Source organism: Talpa occidentalis, unplaced genomic scaffold, assembly GCF_014898055.3.
Source record: "Talpa occidentalis isolate TD23 unplaced genomic scaffold, MPIMG_talOcc4v2.1 talOcc4.2, whole genome shotgun sequence".
Lineage (NCBI taxonomy): Eukaryota > Metazoa > Chordata > Mammalia > Eulipotyphla > Talpidae > Talpa > Talpa occidentalis.
The window spans coordinates 69,882,600-69,899,131 of record NW_023602073.1 but is presented as its reverse complement, the minus strand read 5'-3'; the positions used below and the strand labels follow the sequence as shown (position 1 = coordinate 69,899,131).

Sequence of the window (16,532 nt, the reverse complement as noted above, 5' to 3'; positions counted from 1 at the left end):
AGTTTTGATTTGCATTTCCCTGATTACAAGTGATGTTGAACATTTTTTCATATGTCTGTTGGCCATTTGCATTTCCTCTTCAGAGAAGTTTCTTTTTAGCTCTTCTGCCCATTTTTTGACTGGATTATTTTCTTTGTTGTTGCTGAGTCTCATCAGCTCTTTGCAGATTTTTGTGATCAGTCCTTTATCATTAGTGTTGGGTGCAAAAATGTTCTCCCATTTGGTGGGGTTTCTCTTTGTTTTTGTTATTGTCTCTTTTGCTGTGCAGAAGCTCTTTAATTTGATGTAGTCCCAGCTGTTTATCTTTGCCTTCACTATCACTGCTTTGGGTGATGTGTCTGTAAAGATGTCTTTGATGTGGAGCAAAGACTATGCATTGGAGCAAAGAAAGTTTGTTCAATAAATGGTGCTGGGAAAACTGGGTCGCTACATGAAAAAGAATGAAGCTTGACCACTACCTCACACCATACACAAAAATCAACTCAAAATGGATTAAAGAACTAGACATAAGACCTGAAACCATAAAATACATAGAAGGAAATATAGGCGAAACTTGAACATTTTTTAAGAGAAAAAGAAGTTTAACAACATGAATACATCCTCCATACATATGAAGACTGAGTAACTTATCCACGTGATTCCAATCTCCATCTTAAATAAACTTTATCAAAGATAAGGGACATTGAAGAAAGGAAGAGAAATAGAGGGTTACCAGAAAAGGGACAGTAAACAAAGGAATGGCTGTTACACAGAATTGGAAGAACATTAATATTCTGGTGTGATATTGTTATTTGAAGAACCACACACAGACTATGCTGTACCTTAATAGACAATACAACTGATTGTATTGTGAAAGTGTAGATTTCACATTGATGATTAAACATGGTGTATTTCTCTAGAGTGTTAAGACTAATCCCTGGTTTACATGAAAAAAAAACCCCTCCGTTCCTTATTAGAGGAATAAGACAGATTATACTGAGAAATAAAAAGGAGGAAAGGGGAAAGGAACTTGAATAAGACAAGCATACATATAGGACTTAATTCATTCTAACTATAAATTAGACAGTGGACTATATATAGGTTAAAGCAAAATTATTAACAAGTGCCTTCATGTTTTTGATTTATATTTGAAGCTGCTGATTCTATTTGGTTGTAATCAAATATTTTTATTGCTTTAGAATTACTTCTACAGATGATAATGATGGGTTTTGATTATTTTGTCATACTTTCAATTCTTAGCTTGATTCTTATTTTAATTTTAAATATTAAATTCTTCATGACTAAAGCTCTCAAGCACCACTTTCCTCCAGGACCCAGACCTTTGCCAATCATTGGAAATCTGCACATCCTCAACCTGAAGAGGCCATATCAAACCATGCTAGAGGTAAAAAATAAATTATTATACATTTCATGCCTATTTATAACTAATTCCCTAGATTATGCTTACCTTCATGGGTTAATTAGCATGTATATATTTATAATTGATTCATATCTGTATAATTAGGTAACTACATAGGATTCAAAATTAATAGAGCTGCTTTAAACTCTAAGTTTCTTTCAACCTTGTGTATATATATGTTTTAAATATAATATATCTAAGAATATATATTACCTGGATTATTTATTACCTGTAACCTTTATCTTAACCATTTTGATCTACATATTTCATTTATAACCTACTACAAAGAAAATGAATTTTGATGTTATTCTAGCCTCTTAGTTACCAACTCAAAATTGTACAAAAGGCACAATCAAGAGTATGGCCTAATACATTAAGATGCAGAATTTTAGTTCTTGCTGCCATTAATTTGCTATTAATTTTGTTTATCCTCTTTATTACTTATGACCTAATCTGTGGGGTTTGTGTGCTCTGGGATGATGGAGTGGGTGAGAAGAGAGTGGGTGAGAAGTTGCTAGTGATACACTCAATAGGACATCCCTTAGTGTCCTTCCCATTCTAGACTAAGCCTCACAACAGACCCCAGAGAGGGTGTGCCCTCCCAGAGACACTCAGATGCCTAAATCAGATTCCTTTAATTCTTTTTTTATGGAAATTCCACGAGGGAAGGAAATGGATACTGTTGGGTTCACCGAGGAAAGTGTTCGTAATGTAATAAAACATTCATTGAAAAAAAAATTGTGCAAATTTATGTAAGAACTTAATCTTTGTCTCATCATCTGTAAAATTACAGGACTTAAGTTACCTACTGGACCAATTATCTCCAATTTCTACTTCAAAGATTATATATAATTAGAGAGAGAGAAAGAGGTAGAGAGAGAGAGGTGGAAGAAAAGGAGAAAGAGGGAGGGTGGGAGGAAATGAAGGAAAAAACAAAGAGAAAGAAAGTAAGATGCATCAGATAAGTGATTGAGAGATGGATGGATGGATGGATAAAAATAGATGATGTAATATTCATAATTGGCACCTAACCATAAAGTTCAATCTTCAAGTTTTGAAGGGCAGATATTTAAACTGAGTTTTGTTATATACCTGTAATTTTAAACACTAAAGAAGAATGTAATTTTACCTCAGTGAACAGCATCATAATATCACTGTATATTTTTATTTACAAAGTATTGCAGGATTTCACTTACTCCTCTCAACCACTCTGGGGAAAAAATAGACATGATGCTTTTAATTATAATTTTACAGGTTAGAATGACTCAAGTAGAATGACTTATTAGGTATTGAAAAAATCAGGACTTGAGTTTTCCGATCTTGGTGTCCTGAGTGGGCATTTTCTGTGATCAAACAAAATATAATGGGGAGAAACCATGGGTCAATTTTATGATGTCAGAGCATTATTTCTATGAAATCAAATACAAAATCAAGTTTAAGGACAATCAATTGATAATGATAATAATTATGGCTTAAATTGGTATAGCAATCACAGGAGTATATTTTGTGAATAAAATAATCCTAACATTGTCATTTCATAGGACCATAAAACTAGATTGTTGAAATTAACTAATTACCAAAGATAAGATCAAGTTCACCTTTTATAATAGCATGATGTTTTAGTACCTTCTCTTTTTCTTGTGCACCAAAGCTCTCCCAGAAATATGGCTCCATTTACAGTATCCATTTGGGACCAAGGAAGGTGGTAGTACTCTCTGGATATAAAACAGTAAAAGATGCCTTGGTTAATTATGGTGATAAATTTGGAGAACGACCACAAGTGCCTATATTTGAAAAAATGTTTGAAGGAAGAGGTAATGAATTTCAAACTTTAAACATATACCATGTGGCTAAAATCATTAAATCAGTTGCCCTAAATTCTCTTGCATAGTTCTAGTCATGCCTTAATATTTTCTTCATTAAGATATATTACACAAACTGGATTTACTTAGGAGGAAATGTGTTATCTATGGTTTTATTTTCATTGTACATGATAATCACCTGTATTAAACAATTAATGATTAACCAGCTTCTAGGGGAAAGTAAAATACCAGGGAAATACAAAGATAAAGGAAACTTAAACCACCGGCTTTAAGAGGTCACAGTCTAGTGGCTGACATAGCTCCATCAAACAATACATTGAACATTGTAAGCACACTGAATCACATTTTCTTTTCTTTAAAAAAAAAAAATAAGTTAGTTTATTTTTAAATGAAGTATTTTGTTTTACATCATTCTTAATTTTTGGACAGTATATTGATTTCTCCCATGAGGTATGGTCACCATAGTTGTCCCACCTCCAAAGCACTGATAGACCATTGCCATACTCCCATGTGCTCTTCCCCTTTCTTCCTAGATGCCTCATATCCATGGTCAATTTACAAGGTTTGTCTTTGTCTGACCCTTTGTTTGGTTTCTTTATATTCCACACATAAATAAAACCATCTGATATTTATCTTTTTTCTTCTGACTTATTTCCCTTAGCATAATTCCTTCCAGCTCCATCCATGTTGATGCAAATGGCATGAGTTTATCTTCTTTTATCACTTTTTTACCACCTTTTTATCACTTTTATAATATATATACACATATATATATATACTCTACACTTATATAGTATATATATCACTGAGTATAGTGTGTGTGTATATATACACACATTATACACACACACACACACACACACACTACATCTTCTTGATCAGTCTTCTGTTTTGGGACATTTAGGTTGGATAATATTTTCACCCGGATAAAGTTTTATCTTGTTCATGTGAATTTTTGCTAAATGCCTTGTAAAATCCTAATACTCAACATTTGTGGCAGTTCACTAAACTCTTTAAATTATCACATTAACTCTTTAACACTAATAAAAATCTCTAACTCATTAAGATTAACTTAATAACCTTTCAAAAATGGGAATTGTTTCATCCTGACATTATTTTTAGTAAACTAATATTGACTCCTAGTAAATACAACTTCACCATTTTAATTCTTCACAAACCTTTTTAAAAAGTATTTCCCACATTATTTTCCTCAGACTAATAGTTTCATGAGATGTTGCATGTTTTGTGTGAGAATAACAGTATCAGTGAGTTGAATTTGAGAAATGCTATATATCATAGACCTTTCTTTGGACTTTTGGGGCATCTATTAAGTATACCAAAGCCTTTGAGAAAATCAAGTCTGTTTAATTTAATTTAATCCAATTTTTCCATACCTATTAGTCCTTATTAGGGACATTTCTTTCTCTTAGAATTACCATTAATATTCCATGATGTCAGCACTGAGAAATAAGGGTAATTCAAGTACTCTGATCTGTTGTTTCTTCTTTTATTCTTTCTAGAAATTTGGGATACCTTCTTGTCACTGGCATTTCTGCTCTTTACCACAATATCTCAAAGATTACTGACTGATTTTATAAAATTATTTTAATTTTATTGCTATCAAATCTAATTTTCCCCCATAAGTCATTCATTTTAGAAATCATTTTTTAAGTAACTTAAGTGATCATAAGAATATTATTCGAAGAGGAAAAGGGCAAATTTCACCTCTCCCAGTCTACTAATCCAAAATCATTCAAATATATATGAGCATTATTTAGACTAATTTAGCATAAACAAAATAAAATTTTAATGCTTGATTACCATTACACTATTTTGGAATATTTGTTACTTCACCTTAATAAATTATTTGGTTGCATAACTTGTCCATAAGTCTGTATTTTTCCCTGGTCAGAAAAGACTTTTGTTTCCTATTGTTCAATAATCTCTTCACCAAAACTCAGAAATCCTTTTCCCCATAAAGATAATAAAAAAAATTATTTTCTTATTGAATAACCATTAAGCCTGAATGTGATGCACATTACAGACAATCCTCTAAAAGACTGCAAAGAAAGAAAGAAATCTTACCCTTTCATATAATCAAGTAGATACAACCCATTACAAACATATTCTCAAGATAAGCAATAACTTGTCATCAAGCGAAATAGACAGCATTATTTGTCAGGTATAGTTAGTTTATCTTACATTCACCTAATAATTGGAGTCACCATTGTGTTAACTGGTTTTACATGAAGGAAAATAAACTTTTCATTATATTATGACAGGTGATAGTTTTACAACTTGGAAAACTTTGCAACCCACCAAAATTAAGCTCCAACTTTTCTACAGAAACTGACAGATAGGGACACTCTCTACCTTGATGTTTACATTCCAAAGGTTTGTCTGTTTCCCAGGTTCCTAGGAAAGACATTCCTAGGTCCTAAACCCTATCTAGTTTTCAAAATGATATATACATGATTCAAAAAGAGGAGACAGTACTTATAAAGTTTTCTAAAGTAGATGTTGTATGAAAAAGAGTTTATGTCTCCTCACTTAACTTTCAACAGTGAAAATTATCTCTTTTTACTTTCACTTGTCCTTGCAAATTCAATCTTGAAAGTTTTAATGAAATAATTTTCCTCATTTTAAGGTATTGTCTTCTCTCATGGGGAAACTTGGAAAACTATGAGAAGATTCAGCTTGACCACCTTAAGGGACTTTGGCATGGGCAAATCGGTCATAGAAGACATAATTATCGAGGAATGTCAACATCTTATACAGAACTTTGAGTCTCACAGAGGTGCGTTGAACAAATAAAAACCACATCTTATTTTCTATGATAAAGAAGTTAGAAAAAGGCATACTTATTTATAATTTTTATTGACAACATTGCTGTGTTCAGCTGTGCATCTTAAGTCAATATCTGTATATACTACATTAAGAGTTTACCACTAAAAGTTCAATTTTATCCTTCCCCATAAAATTGACCGCTTTCATATTCCCCCTCCCTTCTGGTGACCACTAATTTGGTCATAAGATATAGTTGTTTATTATTTTGACATTTCAGACTTGTATGAAAATTCCAAGATATACAAATAATCCAAATACACTTTTATTCCTCGCTAAGATTCCCTGATATCAGCATTTTACAGTTGTGTTCTTTCTCTCCTAGAACTGTTTCAGGGTACTTTGCAGACACACTGTCTCATTGCGAAGTAGTCAGAATAATTCCCTGAAACAAAAACAAAAGCATTTTCTTTTGTTGTTTTTTTTTTTTTTTTGGCAAAAGTACAATTTCAAACAATCTAGATATTAACATTGACATGGTTTTAGAACTTATTCTGGTTTTGCTAGTGTATCATTAATATACTAAATAGCAAAATAAAATGTTGAATTATGCATTGCATTTTGTTGTCATGTATAGAAATCTGACTGCAAAATTGAGAATAACAGAGGGGGAAAAGAATGGTAAAGAGCAAAGAGTGGGGGGGAGTGCAATGAACTATAGTGGAGAACTATGGGTGCCTCAGAGGCGGATTTGTTGTGGCAACATACATTTAAAGATGTATGAACTTATATCTCTGAATCATACACAATGTTATAAACTAATGTTACCTCAATAAAAATAAATAAATTAGGGCATTCCCTGGTGGCACAGTGGTTGAGGACTGGGCTGCGAAGTTGCCCGCAGTCTCTGCAGCGCCGGTTCAATCCCCAGCCGCCGGCGAGGGTCCCACATGGCCTGGCAGACCTCTCCTGTCTCACCCTGTGTTTCCCTCAGCAGTGTATTTCATCAGTCTGCCTATTCTGTTCCCCACTCTGGCTCTGGTGAATTCTCTCACCCTCCTGAGCTTCTGACTGTACCCAATGCTCGTATAAATAAATCAATAAATCTTAAAATAAATAAATAAATAAATAAATTAAATATATTGATTATTCCTGAACTAAAAAAAGTAAATAAATGCTTTCCTGCTGATACATGTTTAATAATCTGAGTCATTATCAATGACGTAGTAGCATAAGAGACTGAAACAAAGAATTGTTCTGAAGTTCCTTAAAGTAGAATTGCTTTACATAGATGTCCTATTTTAAACTTTTAAACTTGAGTGTAGCTTACTAAGTTGAAATGATATTTTCCCAGATATTATGCATTAAAACCCCGATACACACACCCACCCACCCACACACACACACACACACACACTGAAATAGCTAAGCTGGCACGTTCAAATTCTAGGTCTTTTTCAGTACCCAGTCTAGTCTCCCCTCCATGGAAGACCTCTAATAATCCCTCTCTTCTATGAAATTCTATCACCATCTGTCCAAATTAGTATATAACTAGTTTAACACTGTACATGTAAATATTCCTAGTGTGATTAATAAATTTCTTGTAGGGAAGCCCTTTGGGATCAACACAGTAATGAATGCTTCTGTTGCTAACGTCATTGTGTCTGTGTTACTTGGAAAACGATTTGACTACCAGGACACCCAGTTTCTGAGACTCTTAAATTTGATTGGTGAAAATGTGAAACTCGTAGGCACTCCTGGAATTCTGGTAACTCTTTCTTATTCACTCAGTTTCTCTAAGATATACTTGATTGTTCAAAAAGGTATGAAAAAGTTTTTATTAAAGAACTGCCACTACAAAACTGTATACTTCATAGAAAATTCTGACAAACCTGCTTAACATGTGTTGTAATTTTCCCATCAAAAAATATTGCATTAAAATGATGCAAGTATTTTGTTAATCACACCAAGAGATCATTTATTATACTACTTCAGCAAAATGTTATAAACTTGGCTATTCATCTTTTACTGATGTCACTAATTATGCATGAAATGTTAGGTAAGTAATGAGTGAAAAAGGAGAAATTAGTAGAATTCATTTGGGAAAGTGAATTTTAACAACAGAGAAGTATCAAAAACCAAAAAAAAAAAAGTAGTTAGTAAAATCTCAATATGTATTAATCATGTAAATTCATAACAGTGCCACAATCTTTTTTTATATATTTGCAGGTGACAAATCGCAATTTTCTAGAATATAAAAAAAAAAGAGTTTTGTCAAATAGTTCTTCTTTTTGAAAACACCACTAACGATCAAACATATTATTTCACTTTACAAGAATTTGGATTCTGACATTATAAATGCAAGTATACTCTAAATACAGATGGATCAGGCAAATATAATGTCTAATTTGGGCATGACGTTTTATCTCTAATATTTATTAAGTCACTTGGAGAATTAGGAACTCCTTTGAGAATTTGAGAAATAAAGGAGAATTTATCTCTCAATAAATGAATACACTGACAAACACACAAATTTAGCAAACTGCGAAATCCTTCCGAAACTCTTTAAGTGTCAAAGAATATTAGATTCAATGATGTTGCTCTATGGGACCCAAAGACAGTAAGCCTATTATAAAATTAAAATATAATTATGCTGCTTCTACAGGAATTATTAGTGGTAAATTTAGTGTGTTACACGAAACTAAAATACTAGGTTGATTACCTGAAGTTATCTGGAATTTTCTGAAAAACATTTAGATTTACAAGCTCTGACCATAAATTTCACATTATTTTCATATCTCATGTAAGTACATCCACTACCAAAAACATAAAACACAAAATGAACTGAATACATAGATCTTACTTTAAGCCACATCAATAGTCTTGTAAGATACTTAATTCCTGTGAGATTTCCTTTTCTAATTTAGTCTGCACTGTTAATTGAGATAAAATTCAAATCTATATCAGATATTATTTCTATAATGTTTTCAAAAATAATGGTGTCATTCTTATAATTCATGCACCGTGTATGTATATTTAATTTACTTTGTTGGTTTTTCATTCTTTCAGTTTTTTAACACATTTCCTGCTTTGGGACTTTTCCTAAAAAGTCTTAAAACAGTACTCAGGAATAGAGATGAATTATTTTCTTTTGTAAGGATGACTTTCTTAGATTATCGTCATAAACTGGACAAAAATGATCCAAGAAGTTTCATTGATGCCTTTTTGGTGAAACAGCTGGAGGTAAGAGTTTTATTTCAGGGTTACTTTAGCCTATTGTTAATTACTTGGTGTAATCAATAGTATCTGATTGAAAATTATTCCTTTCAAAGAAGAAAGCTAGAATCATTTACGTTAATAATATTTATTTGTACACTACAATGATGTTACTTATTATAGTTCGCATTCTCGAGTATTTTCCACCACTTTTAAAATCACTGGGCTTTAGGGGGGAACAAAACATATACAGGATCTCAGATATGTCAGCAGCTTTTACAATTAATACTTCTTGTTTCAATATCAGTCAAAATACCCGAGAATTATTACTTAATCAGAAAAACATCATGTTTGGAATATTCTAGTCAATCTATTAAAAACTAATTCCTAATTTTTCTAAATGGCCAAGAACATTTTCCAGAGTTAAAATTATTTATCATTATTAGCATCTGTGATGTGCTTCACTCTAAAATTCTACACATTTCTCATTTAAAAAAAAATCCACTCCTTTGAGGGAAGAATACAACATTTGTTGTTGTAGTTGTTTTTAATTCATGCTACGTTATTTATTACGGTTGTCCACTATAAAATAATGTCATCACTAATGATATATCTCCCTTTTTTCAGGAGAAAAATACATCTACTAACTATTTCAGTGATGAAAATCTGGTGGCACTGGTTAGCAACCTGTTTGTGGCAGGAACGGAGACCACCGCCTCCACGCTGCGCTGGGCGATCCTGCTCATGATGCGCTATCCTGAGATCCAGAGTGAGTCTCCCAGGATTCAGAACGTCGCCTACAGGGGCGCAGTCACAAATGTCTTGCACTGAATGGTGAAGAATTCCACAGCCATTACTGGATACCTTCTGTTTGCACCCTTGGGGACAGTTTGTACCTTTTGTTTCCTTTCAGGATAAGCCAGTAGATGGTGCCCTCTATGTCTGAGATGATCTGAAAATGTCACTACAAACAGGTCCCAGAGGCGCATTAGGTTGGGTCTAGGGGTGGAAGCAGTGCAGGAAAAGGGTGAGCAGAATTCAGGGAACGCTTAGGTTTGACTTGCACAGGCAAAGAAAATGAGGAAGACTGTTGCCACAACCCCTCCCACCGCATTAACCACTTTAATTCCATTTGATACAGAAAAGGTCCATGATGAGATAAAGTCGGTTGTGGGGTCCGCGCAACCGCGAATCGCACACCGAACTCAACTGCCATACACAGATGCCGTCATTCATGAAGTGCAGAGATTTGCTAACATCCTGCCCACAGGCGTTCCTCATGCAACGACCACGAACGTCTTATTTAAAAATTATTTTATTCCAAAGGTAAGGGTTTAAGATGGGGAGATGTGGAGAGAGGGAAAGAACAGTGATTCAAAATCACAGAAGCATTAAGATAATCTATCACAGGGCCTCCCTGGTGGTGCAAGGGGTTGGGCACCGCACTATGAGGCAATCCGAAGCCTCTGCAGCATGAGTTCGATCCCTCGCCGGCCGGGGAGCAACACACCTGGCACAGAAGACCTCTCCTGTCTCACCCGCTGCTCCCCTCAGCAGTGTATTTCATTCAGTCTGCCTGTTCTGTTCCCCGCTCTGTCTCTGGTGAATCCTCTCATCCCTGCATCTCTGGTCTGTACCCCAGCTCTTGTATGCATAAATAAATACATCTTAAAAAAAAGATAATCTATCACAATCTCGACCTGTCTTTCTTCTCTCTCTCCCTTCCTTACCCCCCTCCCAACTTGTCTTCTCTCTCCCTACCATACAACAAAAGGTCTCTGTAAATGTAAGTAATAGGTGTCACTCAGTGTCCATCTCTGCATATATAAGTAATAGGTGATACTTATTCTGTGCAACTTTTCAAGGCATTATTATTTTTTATTTTATGATTGAAGAAAATGGGGTTCAGAGAGTTTAAACTAGGTTGGTGTATAAGGAAGCCAGGATTCCAGGAAAGGTGTGCCATCTTACACTTTCACCTTCTCCCACGGTACCGCCACACCTCACTCAGTCCTCACACAGAAACCTGCCCCTGGCCCTCTGCCTCCTAATATTAAGACATCTCAGTAAAGCTGATCATGTCCACTGGAAAGCTGAGGACACATGCATAGATCGTTCCTAAAACTGAACTGGAAGGAATTGTCATAAAGTCATGCTCCATTCACAGGTCTCAGCACTCACTCTTTTCCTTGGTAATTAGTTCACTGGTCCTGGACCCATCTCTGTGTGAACCCAGGGAAGCATGAGTTATGTGGACCCCACCCTACACTATCACTTCCTACACTGTGAATAAGCCTCAAAGCAAAGGGGCCACACCCATCTGCAGAGCTTCTGTTCTCAGCACACATTAAGCGCATTATTTGACTTAAGCAAATCTGCAACTGAAATGGAAAAACAAATGCAATCACTGTCAAAAAATAAAAAGGAAGCCAGCAAGGAAGCAATAATAATGGCAAGATTTTATATCCAGTTATAGACGAGGCTGTGAACTATTTTGAGCATTGTAACAGAAAGAACCTTGCAGTTATAGGGGATCTAGTTGACCTACCATGCCACTGGGTGTTAGTTTTTTAACGTCCTTGAATCCCAGCCTTCTCTTTTGTGAAATAAAAATCATGCTGTATGGTTGTTATGAAGAGAAGATTCCTGTAAAATGTACGGGAAACAAATAAACATTAACTGAATAAATAATTGTAAAAAAATACATTAAAGCAGTTGTTTCTTCTCATGACTAGAAAACAACAGATAAGAATAGCTAACTTCAGGGCCTCCCTGGTGGCACAAGGGGTTAAGCACAGCACAGAGTTTGATCCCTGGCTAGCCAGGGAGCTACCCACATGGCGCAGCAGACCTCTCCTGTCTTGCCTGCTGTTCCCTTCAGCAGTGTATTTCAGTGCATCTTCCTGTTCTGCTCCCCACTCTGTCTCTGGTGAATCCCCTCACCTCCCTGCACCTCTAGCCTATACCCCACTTCTTGTATGCATAAATAAATAAATCTTTTAAAAAAAATAGCTAACTTCAATGCTAATATTCCAAAGTTTTCTTCAAGAGGAAGTTGTGATAAACTAAAGTGAAGTGGCGGATATTGTCCTTCATTTAGGGGCAGGCTTTGTTTTATCATTTAATTTTACTCTCAGTATTTAGAATACTGTTTTCTGTATCACAATTAAAAATACTTCCTGGGCCTCCCTGGTGGCCTTGGGGTTAAAGTCTTAGAGCTATCACCATTATGGCCTGAGTTTGATCCCCAGCCAGGGAGCTAACCCACATGGTGCAGCAGATCTCTTCTATCTTGCTCCTCAGCAGAGTATTACAGTAGATCTACCTGTTCTGCTCCCCACTCTGTCTCTGGTGAATCCTTTCACCTCCTATACCTCTGGCCTACACCCCAGTTTGTCTATGCAAACAAATAAATAAAAATAAAAACACTCATTAACAACAACAACAAAATACTCCTTAGATGATCCTAAACTGTTTCTAACTATGTTGAGAGCCATGGAAGTGAATTGCTTGTTTTTGAGACTCTTGCATTGACGGACATGTTATATTTAATTGGTTCACTATCACAGTCCCTGGAGGTAAAAGAACAAACCTTCAATGAGCCACCAAATCTGCAGGGAACTGTGTAGATTGTTTCATACCTAAAGGCTCACTGTATCCAAATAAAGGCTACTTTACATCACACAAATTCGGAAACTGGGATTTATCAAGGTAAATAAAATGCCATTACCACATAGCAAAGGCATGACTAAGTTAGAATTTGTTCCAAGTTCTGGATCCAGTGCTTCTGGTTTTTAGTAGGAACTGAAGGAAAATTTGTTTCAGAAAATAAATATTCCATACTCTGTCTCAATCCCTACCTGCCTCTTTGCCACTCCTTCATGCCCACCTTCTATTTCCTCCTGGAGCATACTGTTTCTCAAAAACTGCTGCCCATGGGAGTCATCCATCTTTAAAGAGTCATATTTTTAGGAAGGAATTTAATCTTAGTCACTTCTAACATTTTTATACCAGGACACCGAAGTCATCACTTTACTGACCTCAGTACTTCGAGATCAAACACAGTGGGAGAAACCAGACACATTCAATCCAGAACATTTCCTCAGCTCTACTGGAAAGTTTATCAAGAAAGAAGCTTTCATGCCCTTTTCAATTGGTAAGATATGTTACTTGAGAAAAATAGTTTGAAAAGTCTGGAGAGAATTGGCCTTGACTTCGGACAGGACTAAGATTTTTATATTTTTCCATGTGACACAAAACTTTAGAAATTTGGAAGAGAGGAAAGATCAGGGATCTATCTTATGCTCTGTTGGCTTTCAATTGGCTGTGAGGCAGTTGGCACTCGAAGCCTGTCTTAAAGGATCCTTAAATAATCCTGTGGCTGAGATCCAGGTAGAGCCTCAGGAACTCCAGACAAAAGTTAAATTTGGGCAGCCTACTTCACTTCAGTAAGAAAAGTGTTGCTTAAATATGTGAAAATACCAGTGTTTTTCTCAGGATTCCTCAGGAAGGAAGTACTGTAATATTTGAAATTCAGGGAACTAAATGAACTGACTCTGTGATTGTCTGAATATCTAAGAACCTGAAATGAATTCTTCTTCATTCCTGGGGAAGAGTCTTAACAAAATTGTGCATTAGCCCCTCCACTTATACAAACAACCACTTAGCTTTAACTTTTGGAACCCCATTCAGAGATAGGGAAACACCAGCCACACTAAAGATTGACACCACTAATAACAGAGATGCACAAACCACATTCATTCTAATTTTTTATATACGCACATAGGATAATTAGAAGAAAATGCTACATGTATTAATAACTCCTATTTTAAAATTTAAAAAAGATTATATCTTGAACCAGAAAAGTTAAAGGAAATAAAACAATCTATATATAATTTGCAGTGTTGTGAAATCAATTTCTCTCAACACTTCCTTAAATTATAATTTTTGAGAGAGGGAGGGAGGGGTGGAGAGAAGGAGGAAGGAAAGGTAGACCAGCTAGAGTAAAATTAATACCTATTTTGGACAAATGTATTTTATAAATAATACTTTAAATTAACATGTAAAGAGGAGAGCTGGAGGGAGGAAGATCATTTTAGAAACTATTATAATCTAGTCTTGGAGTATGGTTATTTTCATTTAGGAATTAAGAGTGGGGAATTAGGAGGCCTCCCTGGTGGCACAAGGGGTTAAGCACCACACTATGAAGCAATCCGCAGCCTCTGCAGCACGAGTTCAATCCCCGGCCAGCCAGGGAGCAACCCACATGGTACAGCAGACCTCTCCTGTCTCGCCTGCTGCTCCCCTCAGCAGTGTATTTCAGTCAATCAGCCTGTTCTGTTCCCCACTCTGTCTCTGGTGAATCCTCTTCACCCCATCCTCTGCACCTCTGACCTACACCCCAGCTCTTGTATGCAAAAATAAATAAATCTTTAAAAAAATTAAAAAATAAAGCAAGAGGTTCCAGAGGCATAGCTGGAAGTGCTGTCCTCCATCAGATCTCTGGCCTGTACCCTAGCTCTTGTATGAATAAATAAATCTTTAAAAAAAATAATACCAACATCTCTCTTAAAAATCTTCAGCACAGTGTCAGTTCGATGGCTCCCTCAGAGTCAGGTCTGAGACTAGCTACCTCATACTCCATGCTCTAGCCAGAATCAAATTTCTTTCAGTCCTCAAATGCATCATAGCCCTTCCACATCTTCCCCCATTTAAGAAGGCTAATTTCTGCTCACACTTTGTACAAGAACATAGATATAAAGTTTTCACACATACAAAAAGCGAGTCCTCCCTGGCTCTTCATAGGTACCTTTCCTATGTGTTCTCATGACACATTTGGCTTTACCTGTCAATATTTTCACATTGAAATGGCAATGTTTAATTGCTTGCCTCCCTTATGGGAGCTTAAAGATAGAACTGACTTATATACTCAGTTTTGTGTTTCCCATACTTAACCTGGGAAACAGAGCCCCTTCAAAAGAGATGAAGTAACCGCTTTTTTTGGTAAGATTTATTTTTAGGGCCTCCCCTGGTGGCGCAGGCGGTTGAGCGCAGCGCTGTGAAGCTGTCCACAGCCTCTGCAGTGCCAGTTTGATCCCTGCCGGACGTGGAGCGACCCACATGAGCGGGCAGACCTCTCTTGTCTCGCCCGCTGCTTCCCTGAGCAGAGTATTTCTGTTGGTCTGCCTGTTCTGTTCCCTGCTCTGTCTCTGGTGAATCCTCTCACCCTCCCGCACATCTGGCCTGTACCCTGGTTCTTGTATAAATAAATAAATCTTTTAAAAAATTATTTTTATTTATTTATGCATACAAGAACTAGGGTGTAGGCCAGAGATGCAGCAAGTGAGAGTGAGGAGCAGAACAGGCAAATCTACTGAAATACACTGCTGAGGGGAACAGCAGGTAAGCCAGGAGAGGTCTGCTGCGCCATGTGGGTAGCTCCTGGAGGAGATCAAACTCATGCTGCAGTGAGTGGCCATAACTTGATAGTGCTGAGTGCTGAGACTTATCTCCTGTACCACCTCCCCAAAGTGACCACTTTTCACACATTCTAAAGTGGGAAAAATCATACCTGGATGGATTTTGTCTTTGTTGTGATTGTTTTTCAGATATGTTTACCTCTCCACCATGTTCACCTCTCCAGGTCGCCGGATGTGTGCTGGCGAGTCACTGGCCAAGATGGAACTTTTCCTTTTCTTCACCAGCCTCATGCAGAAGTTCACCTTTCAGCCATCCCCTGGGATCTCCCATCTGGACCTGGACCTAAGCCCAGACATTGGCTTCACCACTCGACCAATGCCTTACAAGATATGTGCTTTGTTCTAGATGTAGGCTCTGCATGAGAGCTGCAGCCCAGGTTTTTGGTGTTGTCTTGTGGCCCTAAGCATGGACTTTCATTTCTGGATTTCATTGCTCATTATATTCTGCTGAGCATTTCAGCATTATGTTAAGTAGTCAGCCACATATTTGCAGAGGGTTCTCATGGCAGATCACACTGAATCCCTGTGCTAGTCATTATACTAGAAACCTCCTACTGCCATTCCCTAAGACGAAGCAAATGAACAGAAATTTGATAAATAGAACCTTCACTTGGTGCTCTAGAGTTTTGACCCTCAAACTGAAACTATCCTTTTCTTCCAAGGCATATGAGATGGACCTAAGTATCATCCATCAATAGTTCTAATTGGTCAGGTTGGAGTGGAAGGGGGGGCACGTTTAATGTTGTGTCCTAGGATGTCCATGAACATCTTCAAAGCTGCATTGAAAAAAATTCAACACTTAAATAAAGATAACAGTAAATATAAGACTTT

At 36.4% G+C, this 16,532-nt stretch overlaps 1 protein-coding gene across 1 annotated transcript; it reads left to right on the top strand.

Annotated features, from left to right (window-relative positions):
* Positions 1-1,276: 1,276 nt before the first annotated feature.
* On the top strand, positions 1,277-16,047 carry LOC119251434 (cytochrome P450 2K6-like). Its single transcript, XM_037518724.1, has 9 exons — positions 1,277-1,384; positions 3,051-3,213; positions 5,870-6,019; positions 7,614-7,774; positions 9,076-9,249; positions 9,850-9,991; positions 10,364-10,548; positions 13,237-13,378; positions 15,866-16,047. The coding sequence occupies exons 1-9, from the start codon at positions 1,277-1,279 to the stop codon at positions 16,045-16,047; spliced, it is 1,407 nt and encodes a 468-aa protein (XP_037374621.1).
* The last annotated feature ends 485 nt before the right edge of the window (positions 16,048-16,532 follow it).

Bases quoted from the DNA above. Each gene is read 5' to 3' on its own strand.
- LOC119251434 (XM_037518724.1), top strand. From the start codon at position 1,277: ATGACTAAAGCTCTCAAGCACCACTTTCCTCCAGGACCCAGACCTTTG. The intron at 1,385-3,050 runs GTAAAAAATAAA...TGTGCACCAAAG, and splicing joins CATATCAAACCATGCTAGAG to CTCTCCCAGAAATATGGCTC. The intron at 3,214-5,869 runs GTAATGAATTTC...CCTCATTTTAAG, and splicing joins AAAAATGTTTGAAGGAAGAG to GTATTGTCTTCTCTCATGGG.